Here is a 21,725-nt window from a genome sequence, read left to right on the forward strand (position 1 = left end):
CAGGGGCGGCCAGCCCCGCGCGTCTCTCCCCGAGGCTCACCTGCTGCTTTTCCGGGGCAGGGGCAGATCCTTCTGGAAGGCAAAGGGGCAAAAGGACGGAGGTCAGCGTGGAGCTGCAGCCGCTGCCGCAAGCCCGCTCAGTGCCCTGCAGGAGCAGAAGCAGGGCGGACAGACCTCTCTTTCGCATCATCACCTTCACCCTTGGCCACCACTGAGGGCCGAGCTCCTCCTCGCAGGAGAGGGTCTCAGGGGGATTCCTCTCCCCACCCCAGAGACCAGCGCACGGCCAAGTGCGCAGGAGGGACCCGGTAGAGGGCACGTGAGTTGGCATCTCAGTGTTCCGTGCAAGTGAAACAGGAGTCTGTATTTGAAAAATATTTCTTGAGCACCTACTGTATACCAGGCTCTAAACTAGGCCCTGGGGACACAGCAGGGAATAAAATAAAAGTTCCTGCCCTTTTGGGGACTAGCATTAGAGGGAGAAGCAGACACTAAACACAATTAATGTAGAAGTTAATGAGATCAACTTAGACGGTAATATGTGTTATGAATAAACTTAAACAGGGTGATGTAATGGACAGTGGCTGGGACAGGGAAACATGGTCAGAGAGGGTGACCTGTGGAGGTGACTTTTAAGTTGGTTGCTGAAAGATAAGAGCCAGCCATGGGAGGGTCTGTGGGGAGAGCATTCTATGTAGTGAGAGCCGCAAAGGCAAAGGTCTGGAGGCAGGAATGAGCTTAGCATGTTCAAGCACAAAAGGTTGAATGAATGAATGAGTGAATGAATGAATGACTACTCTACACCCCAACGGATCTGCTCCACTCCCAGCCAGATTCACAGAGTCCGGGAGTGGTAGGTAGTTAGGCCAAACTGACAGGTGGTCAGGTGGCCTTTTTCATTAATGGCAACGCTAATAACTGGTGGCTATTAACTTTACTTATATCCACATTTGAAGAAGATCGTGTTCCATTTGTCAAGCACTCAGGAAGTCATTACAGGGCTCAGGAGTTAGAGGGTCTTGGCCGAGGACTTGTCCTTCTCCGAGGACAGCAATGAGGACAAAAGGCACCACCTTCCAGCCAGTTGTGTATCCACAGGCTGAGGTTGGGTGCGGCTGCAGGTGGAAAGATTTATTTATTTATTTATTTATTCATTTTTAATATTTTTTTCTTATTTTTAATATAGAGATGGGGGCCTCGCTCTTGCTCAGGCTGGTCTTGAACTCCTGACCTCAAGTGATCCTCCCGCCTCGGCCTCCCAGAGTGCTAGGATTACAGAGGTGAGCCACCGCACCTGCCCAAGTGGAAAGATTTAGGGGAGAGTTTCAAAAGGTCTTTGGAGGGGACTCCAAACAGGGAAACAGGATGTTCTAGATCCTTTCCAGGATCTCCGAAAGCCCTGGGTTCAAATCTCAATTTTGCCTTTTACGACCTTGGCAAATGCCCTTCCAATAGTCCCGGGTCTCCTAGAGGATTCTGTGACATGATGCAGGTGCCCAGCACCTTAGCGTGGTGCCTAGCATACAGTAAGCACTCAGTAAATACTAAATCATGGGAACAGGAATTATTATGGAGGGACATGCTGTATGGAAGAGAATGGGCCAGAGTGTCCTCCCACTCCCATGTGCAAAGGACAGACGTATGGGTGGGGCCAAAGGGCAGCCTTGTCATCCCGAGCCACGGGTGACCGGAAATCCACGCCAGGTTTTCCCTCTGTCTTTGCAGGATCGCGGTGAATGAGCTGCAGCTCGGGCCGGCTAACCGCGCGGCGCGTCCGCAATGGCCCAAGAGAAACCAAGACCTGGATTTCCGGGCACAGAACCCGGGAGCCCCAGTCCCGGGTAACCCAGCCTTCGAGGGTAAGTCCCTGGGAGACATTTAAGCACCACCCAGAGAAGTCCTCGAACCCAGCCCCATCCGCTGGCGCCTCCAAACATTCTAGGGTCGAACAAAGGGACAAATTGGAGCGGCAGAAGTTCGGATCCTGGGCGGCAGTGTAGACAGACGCCACTTTCAGCCCCAGCTGCAGAGCCGCTCTGCGGAGATGCTCCTTCTCCCTCCCCGGATTAATGGATGGCACTGCGGACAGGGCATTCGAACCAGGGAGGCTGTCTGTGTCTAGGATCCCAACTGCACACAGGGGATCCTCAGGCGCGCAAGGGTGATGGGACAGTTCCTAAGGGGGTCGCGCCGGAGGTTGTGGGCGTATCCGGGCAGCGAAGTGGTTAACCCTGCCAGAAGGGAAGAGGTGGGGACAGGACTGCTACCGGGGTCTCCAGCCTAGAGCTCGCCCCCCGCGTTGGGTAAGTCGGGTGGGTGGAAGCCTCCTTGGTTGGGGGTGGGGCCTTCAACCGGAATCTGAAGTCCCGCGTGGCGCTAAGCCAATGGGAGTCGACGCTGGCCCGGAGGGCGGGGACACACCTCAAGCAGGCCACGCCCCTTTCCCCGTTTCCCAGGGACCCGATGGCGCGGACCCTGTCTGCCTGCTACAGGACTTGTTCTAGCTTTGCCAAAGAAGCTTCCTCCCTTTTCTCGGAACCCGACCCTGGGAGGGGGAGAGAACCCGTGGAGAGGCCTAAATTCCTAGATCCGGCCGTGTGGACTCTGTTTGGAAGCAAATCAGCTTTCCAACCTATGTCTGGCTCCAGGATTATCCATGTGCCTGGGAAGTCCTTCCTGCGTCTGACCACCGTTTTTCCTGCTGCACTGACCAATCGCCTCTCCCCCTGGTCTCCAACCTCGGGAATGGGGGATTGGGGGACTCCAGAAACGCACCAGGCCCTACGTGAGGGTTTGTGTTCTCTTTTCCCACGCTCCAGGCTGGGGAGGTAGCCTGAGGCTGGGAGCACTCTTAGTTTTACCTAAACTCCAGATTACCAAGCCCAGGGCTGAGCTCCAAGGAAGCTCAGAAGGGCCAGACCCCAGGCAGGCCTTGGGGCAAAGCCTTCATCACTTTCCCCTCTGGGGTCCGTTTGGGGACAACACCGAACCTCCAGATTAACGCCTCAGAAGCGCAGCCAAAGACGCGAGCAGGCGACCCTCATCAGCTCCGGAGTCCTTCCCTCACCCCTGAGAGGTGGGAGCTCCTGACGCCTGGGTTTGTCCCCGCCTTCCCCACACTGGACAACAGTCCTCAGTGTCCCACTCCGTGCAGTGGACCCACGCCTCCTGCGCCTGCGCAGCCTCGCGACCAGCATCTTCTGAGGCTGCAAGGAGCTAAAAATCGCTCCCGCCCACCCACAAGCTGGGCTGGACTTGGGGATCGCGGCGGGGAAGGGGGGTGCGTTGTAGTGGAGGGGGCAGAATGAAGAGGGAGGAGGCTGTCTAGGTGCCTGTCCAATTGGGGCAGTAGGAAGAATCCCGGTGCCCGGGCGGGTGCATGGAGGGAGCAGGGCACCCCATGCTCGCTAAGGGGCTCCTGGGTGGTGAGTGGCGAGGCTGCCGCACAAACATGTTTACTGCCGCGGCGGCGCCGGCGGCCCCGAGGGGCGCGAGCCCTGGGGCAATAACTTTGCTCCGCGCCCCCTCGCCCCCAGCTTGGCCGGGCGCCAGGACGATGACTTCGGCCTCAGCCCTCTGCCCTGGGGCGGGCCAGGCGCCCCTCAGGCTGCCCTCGAGGGGCAGCGCTGGGCTGCACCCCCTCCCTCCATCAGCTCCGGGATCGCCGGGCGGAGGCGCCGGAGGGGCGGGGTCCCTAGCGCCGCGGGACGCGCGGCCACCGCGTTCCCCGCAGGGAGCGTCCCGAGGCCGTGGGAGGGGCGCCCGCGCCGACCCCAGCGCAAGTTCTCCCGCCTCCTGCCCAGCCCCGCCCCGGGGCGCCGACTCCGTCCCCTCCGCCCGGGGCCCCGGCTGCCGGGTACCTGCAGCCTCCGGCGGCGGATCAGGCCCGAATCGTCCATGGCGGCGGCGGCGGCGGCGGCGGCTTCGGCCCCGGGGAGGGAGGAGGGAGGCGGCGGCGGCAGCGGCGGCGGGAGGAGGGAGAAGGGAGGGAGGGAGAAGCCGCGGGGACCGCGGCGGCGGCGGCGGCTGGGGGGGGTGGCGGGGGCGGAGCGAAGTGGGGCGGGCCCCGCGCCGTCACTGCGTCTGGGCGCCCGCCCGGCCTCGGCCACCGCGGCCCGCGCTGGGGGGGAGGGGGAGGGGCGGGCGGGGGTGGGGCCTCCAGGTGCCCCCGTGGGAGCCGGGCTACCGAGGGACCCCTATGAAGAGAGACATGCTCACGGGTAGGCCCCCAACTCCAGCAACACCCCAAGGGAGACATTCTCCCTGAGATACACCCCTATGCAGACGCCGCCCTGGAGACCCCCTGGAGGAGACACATTCCCAGGGGAGACAGCTTCAGCAGCTCCAATCAAGAACCCCTACCCTGAAAATCATTCCTGAGAGAGATGATCTCTGGGAGGTGACATTTATTCTCAAACGCCCTTCCCCTATGGGAAGAGGCATTCTCCCAGAGAAAGATCCCATGGGTGACATTTCACATGGAGACCCCAGGGGAGATACCCCCAATGAGAGACCTCTAAGAAACATAGTCTCTGTGGGGAATTGTCCCCACCCACAAGACCTCCACATGCCAAGAGGAACATTTTTACAGAGGGACATTTTCACTGAGGACACCCATCCTTCGGGTCTCCTGAGGGACACGCGCCCTCAGAAAATCATCTACATGAGTATACATGCATATCACACACACACGCGCACACACACACACACACACTGTCCCCGCCTCCCCCCAGAAATCAGCCTCCTTTGGGAACCCTGCAGCCCCTCTAGCGACCCCTCCTTCACGGTCAGGATTAAGGAGCCAGGCCAGGCCGGCTGTATTTATAGGAGCGATTAGTTGGTGGTTAGAGAGGGGGGCAGTCGAAGCGATTTTCAGGCCCCCCCTCGCCCCCCAGCGTCTACACAGGTAAGGCCAAACCGACCAAACTTCCCGGAGTTGGAGAGGAGAGTGTCCGAGGCCCCCCCACTCCAAGTCTGGGGGGGGGAGGGGAGGGGCTGGAAACAGCGCAGGACTTCCCAAGGGTCGCGGCCCCAAGGCCCTGGAGGGCGCGGTCGCTGGGCGAGAGCGACCCCTGCTGGGCGATGGGACTGCAGAGACCGAGTCTGGGTTTTCCCTGAGAGCTTGTCGCCTCATCTCTGCACCTTTGCCAGTCATCTCCTCGGTCTCTGTCTCTCTATACACGTTTGTCTGTATGCTTCCGTGGCCATCTCGCTCAGCGACTTGCTCGAACTTCTCGCGGTCCGTGGTCGGACTCCGCTCGCGTAGACCGGTCTGGCGTCGACTCCGCGGGAGCTCTCCGTGGTGCTGGTCTCGTGCGCTCCTGTCCGCGGTGCTGAAATCCAAGCGCAGGGTTGGGGGCTGAGGTCAGGGGAGGAGAGGAAGGGGTGTGCAGGGTCTGGCGGGAGGCACAGCCCAGAGGTTGAACAGATCTGACCCACAAACACCCTGGAGCACCTCAAGATGGACCAGGAGAAGGCTAGGTCCAACAGGTTTTGTTTACTGTCACCGCCAAGGACATGGCTGGGTGTCCACAGAGGGACCCAGAGACAGTATCTACTGATTCATTCACTTACTCACCACTTATTGAGGAACTACAGTGTGCAGTGTAGTGCTTTGGAATCTTGGGGCACAGCAAAGAAAGAGATAGACAAAACCCTGCCATATCCTGAGATGAGAGGGAGACAGATTTGTGGTCCTGGTCACTGCTCACAAAATCACATATGCACACTCTACAAGCACAGCCACGTGCACACATTGCAAACACATGAACACAGACACACAAACATATATATACTCAGCAGACACACAATATCACATATTCAAACACATTCGGCATACACATACTCCCAAAACATGGACCCACACATTCTGCAAATACACACACATACAAACACATACTCAACACAGACTCACCCAAAAACCTATGTACACATTTGCAAATACTTGGCAAACACAGACACACACAAACACATATGTACATAAACTCACGCTCTGCAAAGCTCATACTTAGGAAACACATACATACATTCATACACACACAAACACATACATTCAACTATCCTAGGCACACCTACATGACCCAAAACCAAGGGATGCCTAGTTGCACACAAATTCTGACCCAACACACAGACACATTATTCTCTCAACACAACACATGGACTCACACCCACATACCCACGGCAGGAGTATTTTTCTCATCTGATTCTCTCCCTAGAATGTCAGCTGTCTGAAGGTTGAGATTTCCGCATCTTGTTCACCACTGCATCCCCAGAACCCAGCACACAGTAGGTGCTCAATAAATGTTTGTTAAATGAATGGATGAATTGAGGGACTGTTCACAAGGGGTACATATTCCAGAAAATGAGGAAGGACACAGAAGCGTGCACATGCACATACACACTCTGTTCAGCACATGACAACACCCCTTGTTCACTCATGGTCAACACTCATGGTCAACTACCTTTTTTTTTGTTTTTTGAGACAGAGTCTCACTCTGTTCCTGGGCTAGAGTGATGTGGCGTCAGCCTAATTCACAGCAACCTCAAACTCCTGGGCTCAAGCGATCCTCCTGCATCAGCCTCCCGAGTAGCTGGGACTACACGCATGCACCACCATGCCTGGCTAATTTTTTCTACATATTTTTAGTTGGCCAATTGATTTCTTTCTATTTTCAGTAGAGACGGGGTCTCACTCTTGCTCAGGCTGGTTTCAAACTCCTGACCTTGAGTGATCCTCCCGCCTCGGCCTTCCAGAGTGCTAGGTCAACTATCTTTGATCACTAACTTCCCCGCTGCATTTTCTCAGGGACAGCTACCCAGATCATACATCCCCCCCCCCACATTTATTATGACTCTTAGTTTTACTCAATTGCACACACGTAGCATCGTTCTCCTTATCCAGATGTGAACACACACACAAACACACACACCCAACCGAGAGCACATAAACATACCCTCAAACAACACACATACATAGCCACAAAAACAAAAGACGCACAGGTGCACCTAACACACACAGGCCACACAAACACACCCTGGTGTGTACACACACGCACACTTCCCACACATACAGACACAGAGCTTAAGCCACAAGCTCAACAAACACAAGAGCAAGCACCTGGATATATGCACCACAGCCCCACTTCCACCGGCCTTTGATCAGCAGGAGTGTGGGCGGGACGGTGGAAGTCCCGCCCCTACATCAAACCACGCCCCTTTCAGCTGCCACCGTATCCTGAACTTGATCCTGAGGAGTTTCTGCAGCCCCTAGACGCCCAGTTCAGCAAACAGGTGAGGGGCAGGGGGCAGGTGGGAAGCGGATAGTTTTGTCTCCACAAATCCCAAGCTTCCCCTGCCCTGGGGCTTTTGGACCCCGGGTGACAGAACCTGAATCCTGCCATACCAAGCTTGGTCCCACAGGCCCAGCTCTGGGTAGCAGTCCCTAAGCCGATTGTGGGCAGAGAGAAGGTGACCGTGAGAGGGGCCAGCAGGGATCGTGAGGGAGGGAGGAGACTGGGTAGAAGAGAGGGAGGAATTACTGCACAGGAGAGGGGGACTGGAAGGGACCAGGCGGTCCCCTTGTTTCCGAGGAAAGAAGTCCCTTGAAGGCTAACAAGGTGGGAGATCCTGCGGGATGGGAGACGGGAGGGCCACCAGGGTCTCAGCTAAGGGGGTGGCACCTGAGCCTGAAGGGATGGAGGGGCATGGGTCTGAAGGGAGGAGGGCTCCTGGGTCAGAGGCAGGCCCTGGTGGCCCCCTGGGATTTGAAAGTCCTTGGCCATTGCTGCCCCACCCCTACTCTGTCTGGCACTGCTTCCTGGGGATGCATCAGGGAAGGTGCCACCCTGAGCTCCCAGAAAGGTACAGCTGAGCCTCACCACCACACTCCAGCTGGCTCTCATCTCAGGTGGACATGGCCTGCCGGGGCCACATTCAACCCAATGGCTTGGCCTGGGCCTTGCAACTGACTGTGGCATGGACGCTACTGGAAGCCTGTGTAGGAAGCCACCCACTCCAAGCTAAGTCCTGGGGACACCATGGGCTGGCAGCTGATCTGGGCACAGGCCAGCTGCACCTGGCAGGTGAGCACCTCAGACCCTGTCTAACCCCGAAGACACAGGAACTCCCGCCCTACCATGGCAATGCCAGAAATTCCTTATGAGAGGGACTTAGTGTGGCCACCAAGGTAGGGAGTCAGGGCTAGTGCTCAAGAATAGTGATTTACAGTCAGACTACCTGGGTTTGAATCCCAACTCTGCCACTTCGTAGTTGTGTGACTCTGGGCAAGTCACTTAACCTCTCTGGGACTCATGTAGGCCACTGAAAAAGGGAGATATAACAGACATATCTCACAAAGGAGGGAAGATTAAGCACATGAACACTTACACCACTACCAGGCACATGACAAATAATAAGCTGATTACTGATATATGATTATTGTGTGTGTGTGTATATATATACACAATATATATATAATGTATTGACACATGCTATATGATTATTATTACTTAAAGCTGCATTTGCATCTCAAGTGAATGTCTTTACTTAAATTTTATATTTGGGAGGAGAGATGTAACCAGAGTCTCCCTTGTTCAGGGGACCCCCAGGCCTCGGTTCCCAAACCGTACCTGAGGATCCAAGACCCCGGCTTACAGGAGGCCCCTTTGCCAGGAACTTGTTGTCCTTCAGAGATGAACACGCCAGAGGCAACGGGCCCTGGGATCTTTCCAGAGCGCTGTGGGGCTTCCAGCCCCGGGTGAGTACAGCATACCCTGCCAGCCCAGTGTTTTCTGCGTACATTGTCCCAGTTGCAGATCCTGACTCATCTGGCCCTGTTTCTCCCAATGTCCAGGTGTGAATCCTTCCTGGGACACCTCCAACTTGCCCTCCGCAGTCGCTTCCGCCTGCTGCTATTGGGGGTTCGCCAGGCACAGCCGCTCTGCGCGGAGCTCTGCGAGGCCTGGTAGGAGAGGCGGGACGCGAGGGGCGGGGCCTATTCTTTGGGCGGGGCCGAGGGCGGGGCCTGAGGCTTTGCTTGGCCTTGCGTGAAGGGGCGTGGCCTCCAACAGGGCCTCATCTAAGGGATGAGGCCTAGCATTTAGAGGCCAGCCAGAAAGGGACGGGGCCTGCTGAGACTCCAGCTTTTAAGACAGGGGTCCTCAAACAGGGGGCCAGTTCACTGTCCCTCAGACCGTTGGAGGGCTGGACTATAGTTTTAAAAAAACTATGAACAAATTCCTATGCACACTGCACATATCTTATTTTGAAGTAAAAAATTAAATCCGCAAAAATACCCGCATGTGGCCTGCTGGCAGTAGTTGGAGGACGTCTGTTTTCAGATCTCAGTATGGGGGTGTGGCCTTTCGTGGTCAGGGTTTTAAAGGGGCGGGGTCTGGCCAGCTCGGTGGCTCACACCTGTAATCCTAGCACTCTGGGAGCAAGAGCCAGAAACCAGCCTGAGCAAGTGAGACCCCGTCTCTACTAGAAATAGAAAGAAATTTGGGAGGCTGAGGCGGGAGGATTGCTCAAGGTCAGGAGTTCAAAATCACCCTGAGCAAGAGCGAGACCCCGTCTCTACTAAAGATAGAAAGAAATTAATTGGCCAACTGATATATATAGAAAAAATTAGCCGGGCATGGTGGTGCATGCCTGTAGTCCCACCTACTCGGGAGGCTGGGGCAGAAGGATTGCTTGAGGCCAGGAGTTTGAAGTTGTTGTGAGCTAGGCTGATGCCACGGCACTCACTCTAGCCTGGACAACAAAGTGAGACTCTGTCTCAAAAATAAATAAATAAATAAATAAATAAAGGGGCGGGGTCTTTTCATTGAAAAACAGGAGCCAACAGGGTGGGAAAATGTAAGGGGCTGGCCTGGAACAGATGGTCTGACATCTGCAGGGTTGAGGCCAGTTGTGATGACACCGCCAGAGTTTAGCTGGAAAGATCTGATGGCATATGGGGCAGGTGAAATCTGGAGGAACGGCGTTTGTAGGGGAATGGTCCTAAGAGGCAGGGTCTGGACCTAAGGGCAGGGCTTATATGGAATCGGGCCTTGTAGAGCCAGAGACCCACTAGAATGCTGCTGCAGAGCCTTTACTCACCTCTCGACACACCACGCCCAGGTTTGCCGCCTGCGAAAATGATGTCACCTGCGGCCCGACTTGGCTCCCACTCCCAGAAAAAAGAAGCTGTGAACCCAGCTGCCATACCTATGGGCAGGTGAGTGTGGAGCAGAGGGCGAGACAGTCCGGACTGGCTCTCCCAAGGTCCCTGCTCTCACTTTCTCCCCTTCCGGAGTCCAACCTGCATACCAAAATATGCCCACGTGGCCTCCCGAAGGCCCATTGAGCCCAGATTTGCCCTTCTCTGCTCTGGGCCCGTCCACAGTTCACCCTGGAGGACCCAAAGGCCCAATTATCTTCTTCAAGGCCCTAGCCTCGATCTGGCCTTCCCCTGCACCGTCCCCCTCCCCCGTCTAGCCTCTGGGATCAAGTACAGGCGCCCTCCCCAAGGCCCTGTCCCCGTCCTCAGAGGAACTCTCAGACCCTCCCTTCCGGAGGCCACGCCCCTAGCCACGCCCCCGGCCAGAAGGCCCGCCCCCAGCGTGTGTGACTGCGCCGGCTCCGCCCCTAACTCCACCCCTTTCCCAGACCTTCGCCGACGGGGCGGACCTTTGTCGCTCGGTTCTGGGCCACACTCTGCCAGTGGCCGCTCCCGGCGCCCGTCACTGCCTCAACATTTCCACCTCGGCCCTGCCGCGCCCCAGACCGCGACGGCGGGCCCGCGAACCTACCTCCCCGCGCTCCCGCCGCTCTCCCACTTCCATCCTGGACGCAGCGGGCAGCGGCAGCGGCAGCGGGAGCGGCAGCGGCCCCTAGCGGGCGTCCGCGGCAGACGCAGCCCTTCCCCGGCCCCGCCCCGCGGGGCACCCAGAGCCCCGCCCCTCCCCCTCTGCAGTTGCTAGTTTCCAGCCCCTCCCTGGGCTCCTCACACTCGCCCCTCTCCGGGTTGTCAGAGATACCATCCGACTCTCTCGCTGATTTTTCCCTCTCGCCCCTGAATAAAGTCGCCAGCTAAGAGCACGTGATGTCGCTGCTTCTTGGGGAAATGGGTAAGGAAAACTGCAAGAAAGTGACAGGTGTCTCACTTCTAATCCTCAGGTCTTAGGGTTAGCGACTGATTCATACTAGAGTGTACATGACGGATTGCCCATACCACCCTGGAGCATTCATCATAACTCAGAATACCCAGGTGTCAGAAATGGGGGAGGGGTGTGCCCTCCTACTGAGCCACCAGGCCTGCCAAGAAGCTGCCTGACTTATATACACTTCAAGACACACTCATGGCGTTCCCTTCTGAGTAAGCAGGTCCAAAGACGTCTGACAGAAGGTACCCCCTTCCTTCCTTCCTCCCTCTCTTCCTCTTCTCCCACACCCCACTCCAAGACCTAACGCACCTAATGCAAAGAACTGGACTCAGATTCAGGACTTGTTATGCACACTGCTCTTAATCCTTCTTCTGTCCACAGGCCCCAGGAGGGTCTCAGTTTCCCCACCTGTAAAACAGAACCAATGTCCCTTTCAGTTCTGTTCAATAGAGCAAGGTGTCTCCTGTGTCTCATGCATGACATGGAGATAAACAGATCAGGCCCATTCCCTGTCCTCAGGGAAGATGGAACTGCGTAAGAAGTGCTGCACTGGGGGAGTCACAGTCTTCTCTTAGCTGCCAGAGAAAAGCCCAGTTCAAAGTGCCTTTAGCCAGAACAGTGACCAAGCTTCAGGAATGGCTGTATCTAGGTGCTTGTATGATGTTAGAAATCCGTTTCTTTTTATTGCTATACTCTGGGATAGTATATCCCCACAGTAGCAAAGATAGACTAGTAAATCCATGATTCCAGCAGTTAAAATGTGCCCATTTACCCCCAAAGGCAGCAAAGGTTCCAGGTTGGCCTGGTGGGAGTCCCTCACCCCCACCCCAGGAAAGTTAGGTGTTGAAACCAGTGGAGGGGTATGAGTACCAGGCAGGAAATCAAAGATAAACAGAGATGTGGCCTGGGAATGGTGGCTCATGCTTGTAATCCTGGCACTCTGGGAGGCTGTCTCACTTTGTCTCCCTGGGTAGAGTGCAGTGGCATCATCACAGCTCATTGCAACCTCAAACTCCTGGGCTCAAGTGATCCCCCTGCCTCAGTCTTCCAAGTAGCCAGGACTACAAGCACATGCCACCACACCTGGCTTATTTTCCTATTTTTATTAGAGATTGCGTCTCGCACTTGCTTAAGCTGGTCTAGAACTCCTGAGCTCAAGCAATCCTCCTGCCTCGGCCTCCCAGAATGCCAGGATTACAGGCATGAGCCACGGTGCTCAGCTGGCACTAGTTGTTACCTTGAACTTCAGCTAGGGCTACTGGCCAGAATGACTAATGTGGCCTCTCCTTCCTCACAATATAGCAGCTGGCTTCCAAAGGAAGTATCCTAAGAGAGCAGGCCAGGTTTAAGTTCTCTCACCTCTGATGACTTAACCTTGGCAGTCAGTGTCACATCTCTGCTTTCTATGCACTACAGTGAGTCACCAAAGCCAGCTCACATTCAAGGGGAGAAACTGTAGACTCCTCTTCATGGGAGGGATGTCAGATAAAATGCTTAGAGAGCATGGCACATCATTAACACTCACTGATCATTAATACGCGTAGACACCATCCATTGTTTGTTGTGGACGATGTTACGTTCTGTATTACTGATGTCATAGACTGTGTTGTTGTGACAAGGAGAAGCAGTCAAGGAAGAAAAGTGAGGCAAGTTATTTGAAGGCTCTCCAGACAGATGATCAAGTTGTGGCCAAGTAGAGATTTTCATGTTTGGGGAACTCCAAGCTGCCCAGCAAGCCTGGGGCTGAGCTTGGGAAATGGGGTCTGATCATGGAAGACCTTGGACCCCCAGGTGAAGGCACCTGAACTTGGGGATAAGGAGTGTGAGAGCCACGGAGGGGTATAAGCGAGGAGAGGTCCATCCCCCTGACACTCTTGCCTGCCTCTTGGGAACAGGACTCGGAACGCGAGATTGGAGGTAAGGTGCTCCCGGGAGACAGGACCAGCAGGTGGGCAGAGAGGAATGAATCAGAGACATTTGGAAGAATCGCCCCTCTCCAGGGCTGTTCTGAGAGCAGAAGTGAACGTTTGAAACCCTCAATAAGCAGGTTTTATTTATTTTATTTTATTTTTTTGAGACAGAGTCTCACTTTGTTGCCCAGGCTAGAGTGAGCGTCGTGGCGTCAGCCTGGCTCACAGCAACCTCAAACTCCTGGTCTCAAGCGATCCTCCTGCCTCAGCCTCCCGGGTAGTTGGGACTACAGGCATGCGCCACCATGCCTGGCTAATTTTTTCTATATATATTTTAGTTGGCCAATTAATTTCTTTTTTTTTAATTTATAGTAGAGACAGGGTCTCGCTCTTGCTCAGGCTGGTTTCAAACTCCTGACCTTGAGCGACCCGCCTGCCTCGGCCTCCCAGAGTGCTGGTTTTATTTATTTTAGAAAGGAGTCTCCCTCTGTCGCCCAGGCTGGAGTGCAGTGATGCGATCATAGCTCACTGTAGCCTCAAACTCCTGGGCTCAAGTGATCCTCCTACCTCAGCCTCCGAAGTAGCTGGGACTACACTCTCATGCCACCATGCCCGGCTAATGTTTAAAAATTTTTTGTACGAGACAGGGTAAGGGTCTCACTATGTTGCCCAGCTGGTCTTGAACTTCTAGCCTCAACTGATCCTCCCATCTCTCTAATGTTGTGCCATATAAATATGTCACATATTTCAAAAAGCAAACCAAATCAAATCACTTAACCAATGCCCACTCTGTTTAGGTTCCAAAAGGCAGTAGCTGGGTCCAGGTGCAGAGCGTGCTCCCATCCCACCTCTGCCCCCAAGTACAGCTTCTATTTTTGGTTCTCCTGAAACACCTTTAATCACCTGCAGGGGGGCAGGTGGAGGGAGTACAGGCTGGCTCCTAGAGGGTGGTGGCTGGCTCCAGGCCACGCTCCAGGAAATATCGGTGGGGAGCATGGTGGCGGGTTCTGGGACCTTCACTGAGGAAGTAGGAGGTGATCCTCCCAGTGCCCTCCTGATCCCCTGCTGTGGAGTCCTCCCTGTGGAAAAGAACCGACATTGACCAGGACACTGCCACTTCCGGTGGGTGAGGCCCTCCCAGGCAGGGCGGAGCCCCGGCCTCCCTCCCTCCCCACGGCACCCTCGGGACACCTACCACGTAACACTTTCTGCCTCCTTCTCCAGGATGGCCTGGGCTGTGCGCCAACTGAACCGGACAAACTGCGGGAAGCCGAAGACAGGTTCCACGTGTTTCCTCAACCACGCTTTTGTCTTGGGATCTGGGGTGGGGTGGGCAATGGTGACAGCCCCTGAACCACACCATAACCCCCAAGCTCCTCACCACACTTCTCCTGAGTACTCGAGATACTTCCTGCTGTCTGAGGCACCTTCCTGCCCCAGGACCTTTGCACAAGCAGGTCCCTCCCACTCTTCACCTGGCCAACAGTTGCTCAAAGTGCAGCTGAAGGAGACTGCCTCTGAGCTGAGGCCACCAGATGCCAGTGAGTGCCTTTCATTCCTGCCCCCTTCCCCTTAACAAATGGACAGATGCCCGCCTTGGCTTTCAGTCCCTTGCTGTGACCAGAACAAGTCTGAAAACCTCAGAAGTGAGCTCAGCCCTGGCCACGTCAATGTTATCACCACGGTCTGTCTCAGGGCAGCTCCCCAGGCAGGCGGGACTGCCCGCCGCTCACCATTGGGGTAGCCTGAGCCATAATCCGCATCGAAGTCCTGCAGTGTTTCCAGAAACTGCCAGTTCCTCACGGCCTGGTCTCGGGCCACCTGGGGGCAGGATGGGCACTTGGAGTCTCCCTCCTCCACGGCAGCCACGTCTGTCCCCTGCCCAGGGGGATGCAGGGAGCTGGCGGTGGCCAGAGGGAAGAAAAGGGCTGACCTTGGCACAGATGCTGGCGGCACTGACCACGGGGTAGAGGGCGTCTGCTTTGGCCTTGACTGTCACCGTGATTCCAGGAAAGCGCTGCTGCAGCCGGTCCTGGTATGTTTCTGGCATCCCCACGGTGTCCACAAACACCTGCCACAGGGACAAACATATCCATTCAACAAACATCTAGAGAAACAACTGTGCCACGCTCTGGGAGGCCGAGGCGGGCAGATTGCTCGAGGTCAGGAGTTCAAAACCAGCCTGAGCAAGAGCGAGACCCCGTCTCTACTATAAATAGAAAGAAATTAATTGGCCAACTAATACATATAGGAAAATTAGCCGGGCGTGGTGGCGCATGCCTGTAGTCCCAGCTACTCGGGAGGCTGAGGCAGGAGGATCGCTTGAGCCCAGGAGTTTGAGGTTGCTGTGAGCTAGGCTGACGCCATGGCACTCTAACCTGGGCAACAAAGTGAGAATCTGTCTCAAAAAAAAAGAGAGAGAGAGAGAGAGAGAGAAACAACTGTGCCAATGATCTGGGCTCACAGGTTTGGCACTTGTTACCTGGAATGCTCTTCCCACAGCTCGGGCCCAGGCTGGATCCTTCTATCAAAGGTCTCAGCTCATATGTCACCTCCCACAGAGGCTTTCCCTGGTCATCCTGCATCCATTCTACACTTATTCAGCACGTCCTGCATGCCAGATGCCACTCTAGGTGCCAAGGACAAGACAGCAAACACACCAGACAAAAATGCCTGCCATCATGCGTGGAGTGGAAACCTTGGTGAGGTCCCAGCCAAGAAAAAGGATCAGAAAGAATAGGGTGGAACTGGGAGGCGTTCTAATTTTATTTCATTTTATTTATTTATATCAAGAGACAGGGTCTCCCCTCTGTCACCCAGGCTGGAGTGCAGTGGCATGATCATAGCTCACTGCAGCCTTGAACTCCTGGGTTGAAGCAATCCTCCCGCTTCAGTCTCCTGGTAGCTGGGACTACAGATGTGAGCCACAGTGCCTGGCTCCTAATTTTAAACAGTGCTGACGAAGGTTCAGGTAAGGTCTCTGTGAGGTGGTGACATTTGAATAAAGGCTTGAAAGAGGTGAGGAAATGAACCGTATGGAGGAGAGCTGGGATAGGGTGCTCCATGCAGGGGGGACAGCCAGTACAAAGCCCCTGAGTGGGGACTACAGTGACGATGCTGGACAGAAGTACAAAGGCCCAAGGCTGGAGCAGAGAAATGAGGTCAAGGAACTGCTGGGGCCAAGTGGTGTCTCTACAACAGTTACTGTTTTCAGAAATCACCTTTTTTGGCTGGGCACGGTGGCTCACGCCTGTAATCCTAGCACTCTGGGAGGCCCAGGTGGGCGGATTGATTGAGGTCAGGAGTTCGAAACCAGCCTGAGCAAGAGCCAGACCCCATCTCTACTATAAATAGAAAGAAATTAATTGGCCAACTAATATATTTAGAAAAAATGAGCCGGGTATGGTGGCGCATGCTTGTAGTCCCAGCTACTTGGGAGGCTGAGGCAGAAGGATTGCTTGAGCCCAGGAGTTTGAGGTTGCTGTGAGCTAGGCTGATGCCACGCCACTCACTCTAGCCTAGGCAACAAAGTGAGACCCTGTCTCAAAAAAAAAAAAAAAAAAAGAAATCACCTTTTTGTTTACCAGCAAGGTGGGGGCCCTTGTCTGTCTGCTCCAGTTACCATGTCACCAACTCTACATCCAAGCCTGGGCCTCGGCCACCTCCTCAAAAAGGCCGCCTCTGCTGCAATCCTATCTCAAGTTTATGTCTCCTCCTCTCTCAATACGTCCTGTTCTTTGCCTCTGAGCACAGGATGCAACATGGATTTATGTTTTCCTCTGGTAATTTAATCTCGTTCTCACCCATCTAACTGCGAATCTTCCCAATTTAATTTCCACTGTGAAAATCTGCCGTGATTGGAAAATTAAATGTCAAGATTTACATTTCAAAAAGACGACTGTCTGCTGCTGAGTGTGGAACAGATTGAGGGGAGGGGACTGGAGGTGGGGGACAAGCCAGGAAGCTGAGAAGGCATCCAGGGAGGGGCAGGAGGGGGCCCTGGGCTAGGACAGAGGTTGTGGTCAAGTGGACAGATGAGAGATTTGTTCACGACACTGAGCTTTAGGATAAGGAGATTAGATGGAGATGGGGCTGGGGGCTGCACCATAGTCCTGGGTGGGCCTCATATTCAGGACAAGAACAGGAGTTGGAAGTCAACAGCAGCAATGAATATGTGTCCAGAGGAATCTCAGTCTGAATCTGCTCATTACATATTTTGGCCATTTTATCCTGAGGTGATCAAATGGGGGCAACCCAACAGTAAGCTCACCTGGGAGATTTTCACGCCCTGGTCCAACGCATACTGTATCAGCCCTGTGGCTGTATCATGGGACAGGGAGTTTAGGTTGTATTTGACCCTGTGGTGGGGAACAAAGCCCAGTTAACCCCATTGGAAGCACAGAGCCTGACAAGCCCATGCTGGCTGCCCCTCCCCCCAGCCCCTTCAGGGACCCCTCACCGCCCAAGCATGCTGGTAGAGATGAGGTTCGGAGACAGCACGTCCAGTGCCCAGCCCACAAAGTCCCCGTCCTCCTCCATTTTCGCAAAGAGCCTGTCCCGCTCGCTCTCCGACAGGGTCTTTGAGTCTGGGAGGAGGGTTGGGAGAGAAGGAAGGGGTGCAAGCTAGTTCTCCCGACTCCTGCCCTGCCCCCTCCAGCTCTCACCGGCCCATGCACATGCCCAGGAACCCCTTGCCCAGACGTACACCCCGGGCTCACCTGCCACCTTCAGGGCCTCCAGATCTGCCAGGCGGGACAGGGGGCAGTAACAGATGGCGTAGACCATGGGTCCTGGAGAGGAGGGGTGTCAAATTTCCGGGGGTGGGGGTTTAACCAGGTAAGCTCATAACAGCTGCCATCCCTGAAGCCATGGCCATCACCACTAACTCCCCGCCCCCCGGGTCCGGTGCAATCCTGCCTCTCCCGCCAGTGCAGCCTGCATCCCCCTTACCACGCCCCGCCCCCTCCCCGGCCGGGGGACGCACCCAGCACCGGGCCCCGGCCCGCTTCGTCGACGCCCAGGACGCAAGGCTCCTTGCGGCACACCGCGGGCACAGGCGAGCTCAGGCGACACCGGCCTGTATTGTCTCTCTCCAGCTCGCTGAGATCCATGCCTCCTCCGCCGCCGCCACCAGCTGCAGGAACAAGGGCCGCAAGAGCAGGACGCCGGACGCGTTTTCCGCGGGCCCCGCGGCGGCGCCCGCTCCCAACCAATCAGCGGGCGGGACACGCCCCCGACGCTCCCGGCGCCCTCGTCGTTTGCGCAGCCGACGCCGACGCTGCTGCCGCGCGGCCTCCTGGGACCTGTAGTCCGTAGGGGCTGCCGCCGAAGGCCGCCTCTGCGCAACCGGGTGGGCGGGGTCGTCCTGCAAGCTCCACCCCGGGGCCTCTGGGGCCCCGCCCGCCGAGGCTGGTGGGAAGAGAGGATATTAAAGGGGAAACTGAGGGTTAGCCCTCCAAGATCCAGCAGCTCTAGGGGGAGCCTAGAAGGTCAAATATCACTACACTCCCAGAACACTGGTCCCCGCATCACTGGGTCCCCGTTGGCCACCTGGATTTCAGGCCCTTTACTCGCGGTCCCTGTCCCTCCACACATTCCAAGCCCCCTGGACTAGGTATCCCCGCTTCCACTGGGCTCAGGGCCCCAACTCCCTCCCCTGGCCGCTCCCTGGGAGCCCCCAGCCCCACCAGGATCACCGCTTCCTACCCTCTCTCTCATTTGGGCCAAGCCTCCCCCACCCCCAGTGGTCTTCACTCACCACGCAGCTCATTCCTGTCATCTCAAGTTTCATGTCCCCATCCCCACCCCTACGCCCTTCTCCCACTGTCCCCTATCTTCCCGGTGCTCACGCCTCCTAGGCGCTTCCACTACTCTGTCGCACCTCTCCTATTCCCTGGATTCAGAGGGGCCCAAGTTCCAGCCTTTGGGTTCCAGCCACTCACCAGACTCATGCCCCCTCCCTCAGGGTCCCGGTTCTTCTCATTTCCTCCTCCCTCCTTCTCGCTTTGTTGCCAGGACTAGAGTGCCGAGGCGTCAGCCTAGCTCACAGCAACCTCAAACTCCTGGGCTTAAGCAATCTTTCTGCCTCAGCCTCCCCAGTAGCTGGGACTACAGGCATGCACCAGCACCATGCCCAGCTAGTATTTTTCTATATTTTAGTTGTCCAGCTAATTTCTTTCTATTTTTAGTAGAGATGGGGTCTCGCTCTTGTTCAGGCTGGTCTTGAACTCCTGACCTCGAGCGATCCTCCGGCCTCGGTCTCCCAGAGTGCTGGGATTACAGGCGTGAGCCACCAAACCCAGCCACCTGCCCCCTCCTTTATCCCCAGATATCAGAGGGGCTCACCTCTCCTGACTCAGTCTCCCCCACCAACACCAGTCTCAACTCCTAGACTTAGAGCCCCAGTTCTCCCTTTCCCATACCTACCCCATACCCATCCCCACCCCTTGGCCCCAGAGGTGCCAGCCTGCCCGGCCCTGCCTACTCTGCACCCCCTCACCTGGCCTCAGAGCCTCCAGCCGCAGTCGACTGGCTTGCAGGATGGACAGTCTCGTTGCCGACAGGGCCGTACCTGGACCAGGTTCTCGTGCTCCATGAACACCGGGTCCGGCGCTGTGCCCAGCACCTCCCGGCTGCGCTCCTGCTTGCCCAGGTAACAGAGACAGCGCCACTTTCCCCACGGGCCAAGGATGGATTCCTCCACGTCTAGGAATAGAGAGCCTAGAGGAAGATCCACATGGAGGGGACCCTACCTCCCCTTCCTCTAAGGGAGAGAAAAAGACAAAGTTACTAACAAATAACCGCAGCTCATATTGGCTCAACTTTGCCTCTGTACCAAGCACACTGCCATAAATTATCCCATTTAATCTTTTCCTTACTCTCAGGTGGGGAAACCGATCTAGAGAAAGCAAGGCACCCTTCCACCGCCACACGTCTGGTGCGTGGCCCAGAGGGACTGCAAACTGACACTTCTAATCTATGCCAGCCTGCCCAGTCGGGAGTGGGGTACAGCACCCTTGGTGCCCACCATCCGAAGTAGTCTCCTGCCTTCGGGGGCGTGGCCATGGGCCTATCCGGCAGACACGGAGCCATCTGACCAGCAGGGCCAAATGACAAGATTAACATAATGAAGGTACTGAAATCCTCTAGCGCAGTGCTAGCATGTAGAACAAAAGCAATTATTAGGATCACTTTTGAAGCAGCTACAACTTATTGAGCGCTTATTGGAGGCCCTACCCAGAGCTCTTTTGAATCTCTCCTATTTCCCGATGGGACAAGTCTTATCCTAACTCCGTGGTCCTCATAAATCACTGACACCTGACACCCTACTTCTTCAGGTGTCCACCACACCTCACTGGTTTTATTCCATTCCTCTGTCGAGCCTTTTGGCCTTGGCACTTGCTGTTCTCTCTCCCTGGGACGCTGTCTCCCCAGATCTTTTCATTTGGGCATTTTGCTTGTCATTCCTGCTGCACCGGTTACCTATCTTCTCTGGCCTGGCCTCTCCCACTTTGCAAGCTCACCTCTCCCCTTCTTGCTGTCTCTGCCCTTCCTAGCATCTGTTCGTGAGTTTATGGATATGTCCCCTGCGGTGTTTATTGCGGGCCCACGCCCCCTGTCCCCCCAACCCCCGTGAGCAGCTTAAAGGCAGAGTGTTTTTCAGTTTATAGATGAGTAATAAATTGAGCCTAAGAGAAAAGGAACCAGCCCAAGGGGGGGCCGCGCAGTGCGGAGCTGGGCGGAGATTTGAAGTCCCCCTAGAGGAGGATCTGTTTCCAGCCAGCTGGGGAAGCCAGGCACCGAGCGCCTTCCCCGCCACTTGCGGTTACCCTTTTGATGCTGCTGCCCCAGCTGCTCCCAGGTGTCGCCCTCGCCCCGCGGGCCGAAGTACTGGTAGTCCGTGGAGACCTGGGCTGCGGTCTCCAGCAGCAGGAGCAACGGAGGCAGCAGCAGCCCCGCCGCCTGGCCCCGGGCCATGCCCGACTCCAACCGCCCCCAACGCGCTCCAGGGCAAAGTCGCGCGGCGCCCGCGCAACACCCCCGGGCCGGTGCCGTGGTCGCGGCCCGCAGCTGTGCGTCTCCCCCCGCCGCCCGCAGACGCATGGACCCGGCCGCTCCGCTTCCCCTCCCCCCCGCGCCCTGCGCGTCTTGGTTCGGGCCGCGCATAAAAGCCTGGGCGGCCCAGGGCGCACTGGGCGCTGAGAACGCGGGTCCACGCGTCTGGTCGTCCGTGCGTCAGGCCTTTACCCACGCAGGTATGGACACCCCCGGTGCACTTGGCTGGGGGGACCGCCCTTCGAGCAGTTCCAGCCCTATCCTGACCTCATCGCTGGCCGCCTTTGTTTTCCATCCGCCGCAGTGGCCTCCTTTGTCCTTCAGGGGGAAACCGAGGCCAGCGCCTGAGCGCACAGGCCTGATCGCCCGGCTCCCCGCCCCCTGCTCGCGGGGGCCCTCGCTCTCTCCCGGACTGGGGGCTTGCGCCACCACGCTCCCGCCGACTCACTAATGGGATGCCGGTGGCAGCGGCTGGGTCACTGGTGCTCTGTGCAGGAGGGCGGGTCTCTGGCGGCCTCTGGGCCGCGCAGACCTGGTACCCGGGAGGGTGAGGGTTAGTGGTGTCGCCTCCGCCATTCTGCCTCAGTAACCAGGCCCGTTACGCAGCGTGACCTTG

At 56.4% G+C, this 21,725-nt stretch overlaps 4 protein-coding genes across 15 annotated transcripts in view; 2 read left to right on the forward strand and 2 right to left on the reverse strand.

Annotated features, from left to right (window-relative positions):
- MAST1 (microtubule associated serine/threonine kinase 1) overlaps positions 1–3,935 on the reverse strand; it is a 29,193-nt gene extending 25,258 nt beyond the window's left edge. Inside the window, exons 1-2 of the mRNA XM_075998085.1 lie at positions 3,861–3,935; positions 41–72 (exon numbers count right to left, since the gene is read on the reverse strand). Of these exons, the coding sequence (XP_075854200.1) occupies positions 41–72; positions 3,861–3,899 (71 nt within the window). The 5' untranslated portion in view covers positions 3,900–3,935. The remainder of the gene's footprint in view (positions 1–40; positions 73–3,860) is intronic.
- Positions 1–21,725, forward strand: part of PRDX2 (peroxiredoxin 2) — a 146,627-nt gene that overhangs the window by 122,395 nt on the left and 2,507 nt on the right. For both annotated transcript variants that reach the window (XM_012790481.3, XM_075998093.1), the window contains exon 2: positions 21,248–21,309. In XM_012790481.3, the coding sequence (XP_012645935.2) occupies positions 21,248–21,309 (62 nt within the window). The remainder of the gene's footprint in view (positions 1–21,247; positions 21,310–21,725) is intronic.
- Positions 4,171–11,079, forward strand: RTBDN (retbindin). 5 transcript variants are annotated; one of them, XM_075998090.1, is made up of 7 exons: positions 4,171–4,220; positions 7,222–7,290; positions 7,907–8,081; positions 8,596–8,755; positions 8,852–8,962; positions 10,120–10,216; positions 10,648–11,079. In XM_075998090.1, the coding sequence occupies exons 3-7, from the start codon at positions 7,913–7,915 to the stop codon at positions 10,873–10,875; spliced, it is 765 nt and encodes a 254-aa protein (XP_075854205.1). In that variant the 5' UTR covers positions 4,171–4,220; positions 7,222–7,290; positions 7,907–7,912; the 3' UTR covers positions 10,876–11,079. The 5 variants fall into 5 exon arrangements, with proteins under 5 accessions (XP_075854205.1, XP_075854207.1, XP_012645919.2 ...); XM_075998092.1 differs by lacking the exon at positions 4,171–4,220 and having other exon boundaries at positions 7,198–7,290; positions 8,671–8,755; XM_012790465.3 differs by lacking the exon at positions 4,171–4,220 and having other exon boundaries at positions 7,199–7,290.
- On the reverse strand, positions 13,189–21,718 carry LOC105885513 (ribonuclease H2 subunit A). 7 transcript variants are annotated; one of them, XM_075998086.1, is made up of 10 exons: positions 21,558–21,705; positions 19,626–19,759; positions 18,039–18,188; positions 17,773–17,844; positions 17,514–17,640; positions 17,325–17,412; positions 14,988–15,125; positions 14,788–14,875; positions 14,250–14,373; positions 13,189–14,133 (listed from the first exon to the last, which is right to left on the reverse strand). In XM_075998086.1, the coding sequence occupies exons 3-10, from the start codon at positions 18,163–18,165 to the stop codon at positions 13,995–13,997; spliced, it is 903 nt and encodes a 300-aa protein (XP_075854201.1). In that variant the 5' UTR covers positions 18,166–18,188; positions 19,626–19,759; positions 21,558–21,705; the 3' UTR covers positions 13,189–13,994. The 7 variants fall into 7 exon arrangements, with proteins under 7 accessions (XP_075854201.1, XP_020139622.2, XP_020139621.1 ...); XM_020284033.2 differs by having other exon boundaries at positions 19,554–19,759; positions 21,377–21,702; XM_020284032.2 differs by lacking the exon at positions 21,558–21,705 and adding an exon at positions 20,884–21,069 and having other exon boundaries at positions 14,250–14,314; positions 19,554–19,817.

The sequence above is a fragment of the Microcebus murinus genome, chromosome 27 (genome assembly GCF_040939455.1).
Source record: "Microcebus murinus isolate Inina chromosome 27, M.murinus_Inina_mat1.0, whole genome shotgun sequence".
Classification (NCBI taxonomy): Eukaryota; Metazoa; Chordata; class Mammalia; order Primates; family Cheirogaleidae; genus Microcebus; species Microcebus murinus.